Source organism: Clinocottus analis, unplaced genomic scaffold, assembly GCF_023055335.1.
Source record: "Clinocottus analis isolate CAN_PGR_092001 unplaced genomic scaffold, fCliAna1.0.p SCAF_9, whole genome shotgun sequence".
Lineage (NCBI taxonomy): Eukaryota > Metazoa > Chordata > Actinopteri > Perciformes > Cottidae > Clinocottus > Clinocottus analis.
The window spans coordinates 5,269,396-5,285,448 of NW_027176251.1; the positions used below are offsets into that span (position 1 = coordinate 5,269,396).

Here is a 16,053-nt window from a genome sequence, read left to right on the forward strand (position 1 = left end):
CAGTTATTTTTAGGACATACTGCATAATTACTTTGTTCCTCACCTAAATACTTAATTCTAAATCCACAAAAGTTGTATTCAGATGAAGGCTCAGACTGTCGCTTTATAACGTGTCCCTGGACCTGTGCTCCATCCATCTTGCAGAATGAGACAGGTTTGTGTCCCCTAGCTTCCTGTCTAGAGGATCATCATCACTCACAGCATGTCAGCGTTTCCTCGGAAAGATCCGGAATAACGGATGTCAGGAGAATGGCCATGGATCAACCTGTTACTGGGGATGAGCACAAAGAGAAGATGCAGGATGGGGACAGAGATGAAATTATGTAGATGAAGCAGATATTGGAACACAGAATGAGTACAGTATGTCTGTCCATATCTAAAGGTGTTGAACTGACAGAAGGATCATTGCATGACATATGTTTGTGCGTGCAGATATACATAGAGAGGTGCAGACATGTGTGACTCAACTGGAACGCTTTGTTTATAACAGGAACCATGTGAAGAGTTAGAATAGACGAGTGATGACGAGCTTTCTGTACTTTTTCCCCCTCCACTCTCCCACCCCCGTCCCCCGTCCCCCGTCCTCTCTCTCACGGTTTATTTGTCAGGAGTGAGAGTGGGATGGATGGAGGATTACGGCCGTCCTGCTGCAAAAGCTTATTTTTTGACATTGGTGGCGGTTCTGAGGACAGATGTGAGGAATCGATTGCTAAAACAAATAATTGCACATATCTCTCTTGTCAAGATGCAAGCAGAGACATTGCTGGCCCACCACATGTCTTGTAAACCGTTATCCCCTCCACTTCAGAGTATTTATGTTCAACAGTGGAAGACTTTAATGACCACTGAAGAAGACTTTTTGCCACTAAAATCACCTCATTATTGCATCGGTCAGCATTTTCTAAAGCCTGACATTTATTAAAACCTGATGTTTTGGCTTTCAGTGAGTTCCGAAGTCCCAGAATAGCATTGCTACTTCTGCTGAAACTGTGGGTTAAGTCCTTTTTTTTTTGTTGGAATTATTCATTGTAATTCTTGGAATAAAAAGAGGAGAAAAGGAGAAAAAAAAAGTTTTTCTTTGAGCGCTGATACTCTACATTGTATTTGGTATTCTGCAAAGACACGTCTCATGTCACATCTACACTCTAATCCTCACTGACGATTGTTTAACCAAATGTCACTCACAGAGCACGTACACACGCCTATACAGAATCTTCGTGCGACGTCTCAGACTTTCTGTTTAATTTACTGTCAAGCTGACAAAGTACAGGTTCACAGTCCTGTCCTGCTCAGTTTCTAAATGACAAATCTGCACACAAACACACACACACACACACACACAGCTTTGTGCCCCATAGCAAAGTGGTAAAATGATGTGTTACCATCTTAAACGGGATATTAATCCTGGTAGGTTCCCTAATCAAGATGAATTTCACAGACTAACGGTCTTTTGAAGCCATTTAACTTGTGGAGTGTTAAATGCCTGCGACTGAAACTTATACAAGAACATGTGAGAATCAAAACTGACCGGACAGCCGGCGACATGGCACGTGTCATTTATCATGTCAAAACTGATTCCAAACAGTAATATGTGAGAAAATAAATAATGATGTAAAAGGAGATTAGATACAAGTGATGATTTGGGAGGAAAGGGAAATTAGGTAGTTGTGGAGGAATGAGAGTACAAAAGGAAGTTTAGGGTTATTTTTGACTGGCCAAAAAAAGTGTGTAAATGTAGGATATTTTTCTGTGACAAGGGCCTGTAAGTTTATTACTACAGTTGAATAAAACGAGAGTCGGACTCAGAACAAGACATAAACAATATTCCTTTTCGTATTCTTGAAAGAAAACTCCTAAACAAAGACTGCAGATGAGTAATCAAGGACTGCAAGTGACGAAAGAATGGAATCAATAACAATGTTGATTCCTGAGTGGACATCCAACAGTATTTGGGTCAGGGATTCCTCTACCTGCTGATGACGCCTCAAAAAAGTAGATCAGCAGCAGCTCATAGGTGTGAAATAACTCGTAACATGTTGACTTGAACGTATCCTTCACATTGCTATGGCAATCACTTAAAGCATTGAACAGCATTACTTACTTGCATTTATAGATGTCCATTTTCACTGTGATAAATGATTGCATACGTTTGTCAGCTACTGTTTAACAAATATACTAAAGCTCTGGAAATATTGCTCCTTCTCTTCTGCCTCCCTGTTACTTGTGAGAGTTTCCCACCTGCCTGATAATCAGCAACAAACAACACACTGAAAAATAAGTCTTCAATTTAACACTGAATGTTTATTTTCAGACACACACATTGTAGTTATCAGTAGACACCATTACTTGAGATAGCAGCATGACAAAATACAGGAGAAATAAGAAAATCACCTCAAAAAGTGTTGTACAAACTGATGTGTACTGTATTATTTAATTGGCACTTGTGTAAAAAGAAGATACATACAGCTAGCTGTCCTTTTCATAACTGACAAAATAAAACATCATACAAAAAGAAAACATACTTTAATAAAATCTTATTCTTCTTAGTGGCATTTAATTTACATTCAAAATCAGACAGATTAAGCCCATTTGGAAACAACAACTTGTACAAAATCACTTGAATCAATTGATAAAATGCAGCTGCAGTCATTATACTGGCCATGAACACAGCTGAGCCCAGCAGCAAAACATCCTACGGCACCTAAGTTGTCCATCACAGAAGAAAAATCACCCGAGTGAAAAGTTCAGAAGAGAGACCTCACGACCGACGTTACAGTGATTTTTCAAGATTCAACTTTTTTTTCCTGTTGGAGTTATTCTTACTTTTCCCAACTTAAAGAAATACATGAAGAGGAAGAAAAACATTACACTGTAAGGAGATACAATGGACAAGATATCTCATCCATCCTGACAAAGTACTAATCTCCTAAAGTACGATAGCTGCACTGGATGCAAGTGTTTGTTTGTGAGAGACCGAAAGAGTGAGACAAAAGGAGAGAAAGATTGTCAATACAGTATATGTGCGTGTGTGTGTGTGTGGACACATCAGTTAGCCTCCTGTCTGTAATGCAGGACGTAATAGTCGTGGACGTACATCAGGATGGCGAATGGCTGACCGATGATGATTGAGATCCAAACCGCAGCGTTGCCGTAGTTGCCGTGCAAGAAGCGACTCACAACCCAGGCTAATGGAAGCTGAAGAGTAAATAAACGTTTGAATTTAATACACACAGTGGGTGATTGGGGTTTTAAAGACTCATTTTAATCTCACATAAGTATTTTCTTCTGATTTCTGTCGTCCTCGATCTATGACTCAGTGTTGTAGTGAAGAACAAACTAACAAACTCAGCAAAGAGGACCTGATAATGCCCCATTATGTATCAAATATGACTATGCTAATATGTTAATTAGGTTATTAATCAAGTGAATGATATTGAAGGCATGTCCAAACACTGAGAACACCATTTAAAATGTAAAAAAGGAACATCAACCACTTGTCTTCATTTTAACTTTCAGTATTATTTGGCGACACAAAAAAATGTGGACTTAGATCACAAAGCATATTATGCAGATTCAAATGTATATATATTTCAGATATATTTATACATCAGGTATAGGTGTTGGGTCTTACCTGCGCCATCATGCCCAGGAAGGCCCACAGTCTGAACATCCTGAGAGGAACACTCACCAAGTACTGACACAGAAAAAGACAAAGGAAACAAAGATCATATATAATATGGATATATAATCCAAGTATTTGTACAAAATCATCACCCTGAAACAGGGTTTTTGAGGACGTTAACGGTGTAGGGGCCAGTGGATTCAGTGGCAACATAAGCAGAGAAAGTGCTCTTTGCTCTCAGCTCTTACCTCATGGAAGAAAGCCGACAAGAAGAAGACAGCTGATTGGCTGAGTATTTTACTAAATCCTCTCCTAAGCAGTGGCTTGTAAAAGTGTCTGCGAGACAGACAAAAACACACAATTTGAAATGGATGAATGGACAGATGATGTGGTGGATGGACATGAATTGTAAATCAAAATGTCTAAAATGTTTTCCTAATGTGCTGCAATTCTCCCAGACTGACAGGAATTCAAAGTAAATCGGCTTTAAACCCTTTAAATAGCATTTCATTTGCTTTGTCTTGTTTAATACAACCTCACTGCATTCGCTGCTGCTGTGTTCGTTTATGTGGAACTGGCTGCAGGCGCCGCATTTATTACTAGTACTTACTCTCTCACAGCCAGATGAATCAATTTCCCAAACGTAACAGTGTGCCTTGTTAAGTCTTTCTCCCCGCATCAAACCCACGGCTGTCCCCTGTGTTCACTTCGATAAATTTCAACGCTCCCTCTCAGTGTGAGCAGTGTGCGGATAACTCACCGTAGACACCACTTGTGTACGGGGATGTTCCAGTTCTGCCAGAAATATGTCACCGTCTCAGAGTTCCTGAAACAGAGTCAGCAAATAGATTGTTGAAGCATCACAGGGGTTAAACAATTGATCAAAGCCAGTTGGATCAATATGAATGAAAATTACAAGTCTAGGATCTTTCTGGTCTAACAGGAAAAGAGGAAACAACAGGAATGAAGCTACAATTGGGATGGAAACATACAACATATAAAATGAATTCCCCGTCTATATAAAAAGTGCTGAAATGATCTAGCACAAGTCCTTGCATACACTTCATATGTTCATTCAGGAGAAAGCGCACAAATCCATTCCTATGCACACACAAGGAAAAAACAGTGATGGTGATGGTGAGGCCCGGTAAGTCCATCACACCTCATGAAATTCCTCAGCAACACACGGCAAAACGTACCACCAATCCTTGTAGAACTGTCTGTCTCCAAAGCGCAGCAACTCAGCGGTGAAGTTCATAGACGAGTGGAAGAACATGTAGAAAAACATCAGCCACAGCAAGTGATTAGGAACCTGGAGACAAGTTAGAGAATGGAGAGGACCCAAATGAACAATAACAACAACAAACTATATGACTGTGACATTTAGGAGATGTCCAAACTCACAACAAGTAAAAGCCTGATGCAAAACTCGAGCATGTTTCCTGCCTGTACTCTCAACAAAGTCGTGTACATTCTTGTGTTGAGTCAGTCAATCACGAAGAACAGAACAATAACAAGCATCAAGACAAACAGCATTAGTAAAAGGTTTCTAGGTGTGGAGATGCAGGTGCACATGTTGTGTTTACTCACAGCTAATCTGAGAAGTCTCTCAGTCATCCTGGACAGATCCATGTCCTACAGATGAGAGAGATGTATAGATTATCAAAGGATGCACAGTCGCACTTTGCATTGGATAATAAGACACCATTTTGTTTGCAGTAAATCTTTCACCGTCATTTTCACCTGTCCTCCTCACCTCTAGTGGTTTCATGGAACTTTGAATGATGGGAATCATCCACTGATAGGACAAAAGCAAAAAGAAATGTTATCCTGTTTTCTGACATATTGGCCTCATGTTTAGTCATTTTTCCAAAGCATTTCCACAGTTTTGGCAATCAAGGCAATACAATCACACCAACACATAAGAGCATGACAGTAAAAAACATGATAAAACTTTACCTGTTGAGTCAGACCAACTAACAGTTGGCTGAAGAACATCTGGGGGCAAAGACACACATCAATAAAGTGAGTGACATGAATATGGAGAGTGCATCAGATTTTTGACTTGAACATACAGCGACACTGCAAAAGTGTTAATTACTGGACATGAAATATGTCCTCACCATCTCAAACAGTCTCCTGAGCAGGAAGCTCATGCGGATATTAGGCGAGCGAGGGAAGTTGAGCTCGTAGCACAGAGTCGGAGCAAAGACAAAGTAGCACATGTCTACAGAGATGGAGAGAAGGTCAAACAGCAACACATGATAAAGAGGCAGTGGCACAAGAAACAGTCTCAATAAAGTTTCATACAAATGCTCAAAAGATTTTTTGGAGTACCTCTGATGGTGAGGTTGCCAGGGTAACACACCCTATGGTCGCCTCCATTCAAGTGCTGTGCTGAGGGGCCTGCAGAACGGATGCACAAACATGTGAAGTTTGTTTAAGTTAACATTTCATTACATGCAAATGCAGAGAAAATTATATAATGACAATCAAATGTGGGTGTTGACGTGCAACAATTTCTACTACATAATCAAGATTTCTTTCAGAAACTTAAATCAAGAATCTTCAATTTTATCAAAGAGCTGCAGTACCAAGTATGTGCCTTTAGGTGTCACTGTAACCCAATAAGCAAAGGGCTGAACATTCACGGAAACTGACCTTAAAATTACAACATAATTAATTCTCATTGATGTCTTAAATGTAGTATGCAAGCCCTGCCTGGATGAAGTATGCATGTGCTTGTGTTTTTGTGACTTACAAGACAGCGACCTGGACAGTTTCTTGGCTTTAATTGTGCTCAGCTCTCTGCACCACATGTTGACGTCCTTATAGGAGTAAAGCTTTAAGAAGAGGATGGTGTAGGTGCCAAGAACGAATGCACCGCCAACTGACGGAGAAAAAGAGGGGAGAGATTTGGCTAAAAAAAAAGCTAAAAATGGGACAACTTGTAACCAAATGATATACTGCCTACAAGTATGGGAGGATGAGAAGCAGAGATGAGGGAAAGCCAATGGAGGGTAGAAAACTGATGAAGGAGGGAGGGAGTAGAGAGAAAGGGGAGGAGAAAGTTGGAAAAACAGTGTGAGGTGGAGGGAGAGACGGGGCGAAATGAAAGCAAGAGGAAAAACAACGGAAGCGAAGGGAAGATTAAAACAGTGGAAAGTGAAGGGGAAGAGAGAAAGAAAGGTCGTCATCCGATCTTGAACAAACAGCAAAACATGCCCAGCTAAATAAATCATCTCAGCTAACTATGCCAAGGACATCATTATTATACAGTACAGTCCCTGTGTTTACCAGTGTGTGTGTGTGTGTGTGTGTCTGTGCAGTCATTAACACTGTGTTGCTGTTGGCTTTTGTGAGTCAATATGAAAAAACTATTTGATGTTAGATTAAGAATTTTGTAGTGCGTTTAGTTTTTTTTAGTTTGTGTTCATATATACACACACACACACACACACACACACACACACACACACACACACACACACGCTAGCAGTTTGCCTACAGGGCTTTATCAATAGTCACCATATGGTTGATAGCAAAGGATCATGCTGAACAGAGGGGAAGACACACATTCACACAAACACACAAATTCAAACCGCCTGTTGTGCCAATACGGTGAGGTGCAGGTCGGCACACCTGGCTTCAAACCACAGCAGATCTTATCCATCAACCATCTGTCTCTCTGGCTCGATGTGGCATCCAGACAACTAGATTGGATCCCGAGAGAGCTACTGTATATGATAGTCACAGAAACCCAGGGAGGTGGAGCTTACTGGAAGTTGATAAAAACATACAGAGGAACCAATCACCCCCTTAGCACAAAAGGACCGTGAATTTCTACCGTTCTCATTCATCATCTGAGTACTGACTGCATTCTAAAAACCATAAAACGCGTTAAGAGTCTATAGAATATGTTCCCTCATATTTCTCTTGTTGATCTCTGGCAAATGTTTTGTCAGGAACATCAGAGAGCTTTACATTCGATGAGAAAGACAGGTGACGTCCGGAAACAAAGTTCAACAAAACCGTGTAATACAATTTGAAATCAGATCCTTGCACTCTGCTCAATGTACAATAACCAAATACCAGTTGCATAAGCAGTACTCTGTAGGTGCAAAATGCCACACGCACAAGCACACACACGCACAGAGACATACACACACACACACACACACACCTGCCCTCTGTCACTGCCCTTCCTGTGTGAACAGCAGCGCACAGTGAACAGACAGACAGATGGACTGAATCCTTTACTCCATCACCTCCCAGTGAGAGAACAGATGAGAGGAACAAATAAATTAAAAAATAATTTTCTTGGACCAAATTAAATGAATGAAAAAAGCTGAGCTGAATATTATGTTAATGCCTCGAGACACACCTCCGGTAGATCGTTTGCAGGTTAAGCGAGAAATGTGACCTTAGCGGTGACATACTTACGTTTTCAAGTTCATTAGGATCAAACAATGTGCCCCTGGTAGACAGTTGAAGCACTGCCTATCATCTCTTTATGTTTATTTAAACATAACCAAAGCAGGCCACTTTTAAACAAAACCAGAGCCATATTGTTTGAATGAATCACTCAGAGGATTACAGTGTGCTGGTGTATCTCGTTGTGTAAGGTGTTACTAATGCATCATGGGTGAATCGTATCGCGTGTGGAGGGCGGCCATGGTGTCTGTCAGGCAGCCTGATGAAGACAGAAGAAGGTGACCCTTGGATGACCCTGTACTGCAGACCACACCTACTTTGGCATCTCTCCTCTCTTCTCTCTTCTCCTCAGAGCCAGCTGGAAATAATCCAGTCATGACCAACTGGTCCATTACCACTAACCGACCAATTATGGCTCTGTATAAGAGATGTCTTTTACTGCACCATCAAACTGGTCGGCTGCTTCTCTGAAGGGCAAGGATGTGAATGTCCTCCTAATCTTTATTGCAATTACATTAGTTTCTGTTTTATACACGTGGCAATGTTATTAACTACCGATGACTGGTTAATGGTTTGGCTGCATCATTGATGCTACCAACCTGTACAGCTGATACTAGCAAGACTGCAGCGATGGTATTTTAATAACAACGAAAAAAAACATTTTACCTGGGGTCACGGAAGGGACCAATAGGACCACTGCAGCAGGGAGAGTCAGCATGGTGGCCATGTTCATGCAGTGGACCAGAAGTCCCACAAGTTCGGTGAATGAACCCTGGGCAGAAAGAAAGGCAAAGAGAAACAGCAGGGGTTTGCACAATACATCTCAAAGACAAGTTGTCCTCTTTTCAACCATTTATTTAAGTAATTTATTGTTTTTTTGTAAAAACATTGTGAAGAATATCGCAGCTAAACATAAACAATTTAAGCATTTCTTTGAGCTTCTTTTGAACAGATCTTTGGAATAAAACAGAATCACATTTGAGTTAGTGGCCTATTAAAGTTTTAAAAAAGCTCACAATGTTCCATATTCATACCAAACAGACAGAGCATAACTGAATATGCCCTAAATGCAGATGGTGAAACTAATTTCTCATTTTACCATTTAACATTTGCAGATGCAGTTGGGGAGGGTCAGCTAGTCAGTCAGTTTTAGAAAAATAATCCCTCCTGGGAGTTGTGAAAGTGCTCCGAATTCAACAGTCCAGTTCAACACCACAGTGCTCGGATGTTCAAGTGCAAGCAGGTTTTTCCACTCACCTTCGACAGCTGCCTCTCCGTGTAGAGAGCCACCAGAACGAACACATTGGACACTGTCAAAACAAAATGAGAGATTCATGTCAGTTCCTATAAAAAGAGTAAAGATGACATGTTTCCCTTATGGACTCACTTCTGACGGGTCTATGCAGGATACACCTATGAATACAAATCTCAGAATTACAGTGAAATATGTTGGTTTCAGGAATAATGTGTGTACTGGTTCGGTCTCAGGTTGAGTATTTGAGTGAATTAAGCTTTACACCTGCCCTGTGCTGTCTCATACATAAACCATACTGTCACACAGGGACACGTGCACACACACACACACACACACACACACACACACATGCATGATTAAACAGGAACACCTGATGAAAGAAATGAGCCGGCACTAACAGAGCATATGTGTTGCACAGCATATGCCAACTGCTAGTTAGTTAGAGTGACAAGGCAATCGAGTGGCAAATATATCACATCTTCATTTTATATTCTATTGTTGCCATTTCCAGATCTTTAGGAAAGGAAATAAAAGAGAACCTGCTTTGTATTAAACAGCTACAATATCCCAATTCTAGAGGGAATATGTGAGTATTGGAAGCCAAAAGCAGTTTGGACTGAACGTTGAATTTAATGCACTCTTTATTATGCATTAATTGCTGCCACCGAGCCTGATTCTGTGTGGAGCAAATTGGCCTGGATTGTATGTTGAGTCTTCAGTTTAAACTGCAGGGTGACTCACTGCAGAATGAAGTTAAGGAAACCACTGGTATGGAGATTGCTCATTACCCTGACTAGACCCGGCTGAGCCACACTGATGGCACATAATTGCAGCAATTGTTCCATTTTAAGACCCTAATCAGTGCATTAGCATGTCAGTCAATCTAATCTAGAGTGTGCAGATGTGTTAACATCAGACATTTTGATTACTGGGTCTTATCACTCTGTCATCAATGCAACTATTCATCAGCATTGGCATCCCAAATCAGCGTGTTTCATGGCACAGCCGGTCACATGCTTGTTTTTGACGTCATGGTGTCCTTACTTATGCTATGAAGAGACAAGAGAAGAGGGAACAAACGCTATACTTGCTAAACTCTTTCATGTGATGATAACTAGACTTGTCAATCAGGTAAGCTGGTCATGCACAAGTGGGAACTGCAGTGAGAAAGATAAAGTGGCGTCGCTCTGTTTCTGCAGAAATCTAGTTGACAGTTACATGAGATTCTGGATTCAGGCACTGAAGTGTGACAGCAGTATCTTTTACTCAATTTACTTTTTACTTTTACAAATTAGTAAAACATGATTTGCTAACTTTTTTTTCTTTTGTGAATTTGCTCGGCTGAAAAAGATGTCAAGTTGAGTCAAACTCTATTTCTTCAACAGGGGAGTGTATGACATTTTACCAGAATTAAATGTTTATTTTATTTGTTTGTGCAGTTTCACACATCAATATTCTATTGTATATGAAGAACAGAGACATCAGGAAATGTATAACAGCTACTGCTAATGTTCGTTTAAACAAATATTTTTTAGAAACAGTTGAGCGACTTTAAAAATCAGCAACTATTGTAGCGATATACTTTACACGAGTGTCAGTTTTATTTTGTTAACTCGCAGTAACAGTTGCCTCGATGAAAGACGGGTTTGTTTTACCATCCATTGTAGACTTCTAATTGACTTTGTGTTGGTGTATTTGTGTGTGGGAGTAAGATGCTGCAGTGATTCCAGAAGTACCGAATGTCCTCTGGGAATGAGCTGCTTTACTGTCCATGTTACTGTAAACAGACTCCCATTCACACCTGTCTCTAAGCACCGTCAGTGTGGTCATTTACCTTAACTTCATCCATCTCCTCCTCCCTCCCTTCTTGTCCTGTGCCAATGCAGCACTTTACATCAGCCCCCTCTCTCTTTCTGCCCCTATCCTTTAATCTCCCCCTTTTTGCTTCTATTTTCTTCCCCTCTCTCCTTTCTTGTTTCCCACTTCTCTCCCCCTCTCTGCAGCACAGTACGTAGTGTGCAGTATATGGGGCAGGTGATTGTCCCTCTAGAGACACTGTAAGCTGCACCACTGCAGACTTTTAGTGTGATATACCATGAACAAAATTACATATAAAAAAACCTTTAGAAAAAAAAGAAGTTTAAGTCAAAAAGATGTTTTTGAAGAGTTGTTGCCTGACTGCTTGCACATCATTTGAAGAAGTTCAATGATATAATTTAGAGACACGGCCAGATTAAAGTTCAGCAGGGCTCAAGCTAAATCTTACTCTCATATGTCCCATTTCATTTGTCATGCTTTGGTGGTTAAGAGTAATTCTAGTTCAACATCCAATTTTTTAAAACTAGTTTTATTCAAGCTCAATTTAACAATTTCTAAAGAGACATTTGATCTATTTTTTCTCCTTATTAAAATTGTAAATTAAGTAATTTTTCCAAATATGAACGTTTATATCTTAAATACCAGAATAATGCAATTAAATTATGCATCTGCGGTTGTGTTGTTGCTTTCCTAGCAGGTGACTGAACAAATGAAACGTTTACCTACCAATTACTAGGCATGCTGCTGGCCAGTTGTAGGGATCTTTCAGAAACAAGGAAACCACCTGAATAGGGTCCACCAAAACACCGTACCTGACCAAAACAAGGAAATTAAAAAAGGCATATTTAAATTGGCAGAATGCAGATATTCATTTTCAAGTAAATGAATGAGGTCACTTCTTTTCAAAATGTCAATATTAAAGAATAACAGACTCCGCCGATGTTTACTGTTCAACATAACTTTAAGATTTAAGTTTAGGTAATTGTTTAACATTGATTTTATGTTTTAAATAATATATAAAGACTTTTTCCTACAGCAGCTATTTTGACTTAGCGGCAAGCAGGAAATACACGGGCGAGACTAACAGCATTAACTTTGGCCCTGTTACGTTGGCCCAGTACACCACTCAAGCTAACCAGCATGCATAATATCAGGACCTTAACATCGGCTCACTGAAGTGAAATACAGTCATTATTATTGCCTTAATTACACCTGTGCCTGTTCTATGAGAGATGTAAAAGTGCAACGGGAAAAAACCCATCAAACAAGATTAATTGAGACTTTACAAGATTAGTAAAATCCCTCTATAGAACGCGGGGCGATTGTGAAATTATTTAGAACTTAGTACTTCTGTTTGGTATCTTTGGAATATCTGTTTAAGAATGAAATCCTGGTTTAAGGAACCCTTTTGAATAAGACACTAATACAACAATGTCCAGAGACTCCAAAGCTACTCACCGTAACAAGTTTTCTAAGAAGAGGCGCGCATTACTCAAGACCTGGAACAAAAAGCAAGAATTAAGGATGTTCATCTGATTGTCTTAGGTGTTACTTTCATTTGTTCATATTGTTATTTCAACACCTTTAAGCCAATAAATGCATCCTTCCTTACATATCATCTCCCTCCTTCTGTTGCTTTCCTACCTCTCCCTATATCTCATCCATTTCCTCCTCTTCCTTGTCCTCGTCCCCATATTCTTTTTTATCTCCCCTCCTCGCTTTTCCTCTTTCTAAATGGATTGTAATATCTCATTACCCAGCACAAAGGCTCTATGCCTGGGGATGGGACAGAAGTTCAGTGGGAATGAAGAAAAACCTCCTGCTCTGAACACGATCTGTGTTCAAAGCCTGGATTAACAGAATGTCTTTGCTAGCCTCGTCTTCTCTCCAGCACAGACCAGGAAGAGCTGCAAAAGATGTTGAGCTTGACATAAACTTGTTAATCATGTTAAATTATTTAACTGTACATGCACTCAAAATAAGCTAACACGAACAACTTGATAATTCTTTGTGTTTTGATTATTTAATTCAATGTTTTCCTCGCATCCCTGAAATGATTTGCCTGCCCTGTAACATGTTGGATTTAAACTAAGAAATTGCTCAGACTTCATTTTTTTTGCAGTGTGGTTAAGCTGGATGGAAACCAGATGCAACACAGATACAGACACTCTTCAACTCTTCTTTTGGTTGGCCAGTGAGGGGTGTGTTACTGTTGCAGAATCAACACGTTTCTGAATACTTTGCTTGCATTAAACAGGACTTTGTTCTCTCTCTGTGTCTCTTTAACTGCTGGACAAGGCTAACCACACCTGTGCTCTTGCATTAGTATGACAACTGAAAAAAATATGTCACCGACAATGTGTCATGGGTTCTTTGTCTTGAGTTGTACTGAAATAAAAGACAATCAATCACAATTAAGTTGAAATATGGTTTGTCTAACACTGCCAACACGAAGCACAATGTTTACACAATAAGCTGCATTTTTTTCTTTACATTTATTTGCAGAATGTTTTTGAAAAGCAGTGGACACAAATGTTTGTTGGGGCCAAAACGTATATATAAAAAAGAGGTGTTTACAGTTACACCCTGGTGTTGTATGCAGAGGAAGGTAGGTTTATTTGTGTGTTCAAACCTTCGTCTTACCAGCATGACCACACACCAGTTGAGGATTCCTCTGTAGTTATTGTAACCACTGCCTGAACTCAGCAGGGACGCCTGTGTCTTATGACAACTACAGAAACAAAATAGATACATGGGTGGAAACAATCAAGAATAAGCTTAAGATACATTTATTGTCATTCGACTCCAGCGTCACATCAGATTATGAATATTAAGAATAAATGGTTGTGAGTAGTTTTAGTGATAGGAAAAAAAGACAGATAGATTATATTAGCAAAAGCATTAGACTACACCCAGCAAAAGTTAATTAATTCATAAACATGTTGTTGCAGGACCTTAGCGAACTAAAGGAGAAATTGATCTGTTATTCAAAGGTGTGGTTAAATATGTGTCTCTCAACAACACACAGCTTTTATTATGATCTTTTGGTAACGTGACACCACAATAAAATAAATCTCACTGAAGTATTGTACACTAAGTACAGACAAAGGCCTAATCAGTAATCAGGGTTACGTGGTATTATATAAGCCCATATATAAGGCCAAAGGGGATTAAGCTGACCCACAATTCATCCTGTTTATGGGGGCCTTATTAGATACGCCCCTAATCAATGAAACGGGCTCAGACACACTTGCAGCAAGTAAGTGCTACAGTTGTGTTAACTCTGCCAAGTAGCACTTAAGTCATGATGAAGGGCTTCAACAGACACACAATGAGGGCTTGTTCAGAGTTAGTTACCTCAAACGACCCTGAGCAGACATTGCATGTTGCACATTCAAACCACATTGTAACTACCAGAACGCTACTTCGCGTTAATGTAGTGTTTGTTAGCCCATTGAAGCCTGACGTTAGGTATTACACACACTTCCCTCAAACGAAACAGTTTGAAACACGTTGCAAAGTTCGCAGTGGCTCACCTCAGTCTATCGCTTGTGTCACTCCTGCGTTTCTGTTTCTCACTCTTTGAATTGGACCGGCTCGTTTCCAGTGAACGGTCCCGTTTCCCCCGGCCGTGGTCCCGGCTGCTGTCACCGACCACTGAGCTCTCACACGCCGCCGCCGACTTCACGTTCATCGGCAGCAAACTCGCACTTTTTCCCGCCGCAAAAGTCGCCCTTCTCCTGGGAGCTAGGGCCCCTCTCGTGTCCGAGTCCCCCATGGCGGCGGAGCAAAAACAACTGTTGTTAAACTATACTCAAAGTTTACTTTCTACAGTTCGCTGCCGAGAGTTGCATGCCTGTTGCTGCTGCACCGGCGCAGGAGAGGGAAGTGAACAGTCCGCCCAGAGCTCAGATAACAACTGAATGGAGGTGTGTGAGTGTATTCATGACGCTACATGAAGGGACAGCGGCCTGCTACTGTAACTGGTCTGACTGCTGCACATTGGAGCTGACAGGTGAGTCACACACTCAGGGTTTATTCAAGGATAAAAAAAATGAGGAAGCGTCTAATTTCTCGCTACGTTTGCAAACCATGGGCTCCTCCCAGAAAAGAGACACATTAGATAGAACTGCAGTTCTGACTTCCTGCCAACTCATTGAGCTTCAGTGGGTCTGATGCATGATGAATGCCTACAGGATAACATGAATAGTGGACGAGACACTATAGGGTCGTTCGAGATGAGCTCGTTCTGCGCAGAATCGATCGCCGGCGATCGGCGCGCAATGCATGCCGGTTAGATTTGGGTCCGATTTGGTCCCGACTTGCTCTGACGTCATGCCCGCGCGGTACACGGACCATTATCCCACGAGAGCAAGGCGATAGTCGATTTCAGAGCCAGGCGCCGCTGTAGCTCTCCCCTGACTGCGTAGCCCAGTGCATGATGGGAAACGCCTGGTTGTCACCACACCAGGGAGCTGATTGGCTCTAAGATGTGACAGCAAACGTCATGTGTTGAAAATCCTTATTTTATTTGTAGTTGTAATACTTAATGCTCAATTGTTGACTATTGCTCTCATGTTCAATATCTTGTGTGGTTGTGGTTGATAATACAAAATCGTATTATACAACACACATCAAAACTAGTAGTAATGTATTTCACAGGCAGACAAAAAAACAAGGGATGCAGCTGCACACACATTTCTACATAAAAATATATTTATAATCAGATATGAATGTATCCAAACGTGATCTGCAAACGACAAGTAGCCTGAAGATCACAACAGGAAGTCGTTTTCAGTGACTTCCTGTGTATACTTTGAAGGCAACTGAGAACTGTCCAACTTGATCGCAGTTTTTAATGAACGGCTCCTGCAATGGCTTATTGCGAACAAGCCTAAAGCACCTTAAGGTCCATTTAGTCAAA

The 16,053-nt window shown here is 40.7% G+C and overlaps 1 protein-coding gene across 1 annotated transcript; it reads right to left on the minus strand.

Moving 5' to 3' along the window:
- Positions 1–2,320: 2,320 nt before the first annotated feature.
- dgat1b (diacylglycerol O-acyltransferase 1b) lies at positions 2,321–14,955 on the minus strand. The gene is made up of 17 exons (XM_068569660.1): positions 14,666–14,955; positions 13,773–13,860; positions 12,588–12,628; positions 11,856–11,941; positions 9,314–9,366; positions 8,723–8,828; positions 6,384–6,512; positions 5,960–6,028; positions 5,746–5,849; positions 5,582–5,620; positions 5,379–5,420; positions 5,213–5,257; positions 4,822–4,934; positions 4,383–4,448; positions 3,871–3,958; positions 3,632–3,694; positions 2,321–3,195 (listed from the first exon to the last, which is right to left on the minus strand). Exons 1-17 carry the CDS (start codon positions 14,905–14,907, stop codon positions 3,046–3,048), a joined length of 1,524 nt encoding a protein of 507 aa, XP_068425761.1. The 5' UTR covers positions 14,908–14,955; the 3' UTR covers positions 2,321–3,045.
- Between the last annotated feature and the right edge of the window lie 1,098 nt (positions 14,956–16,053).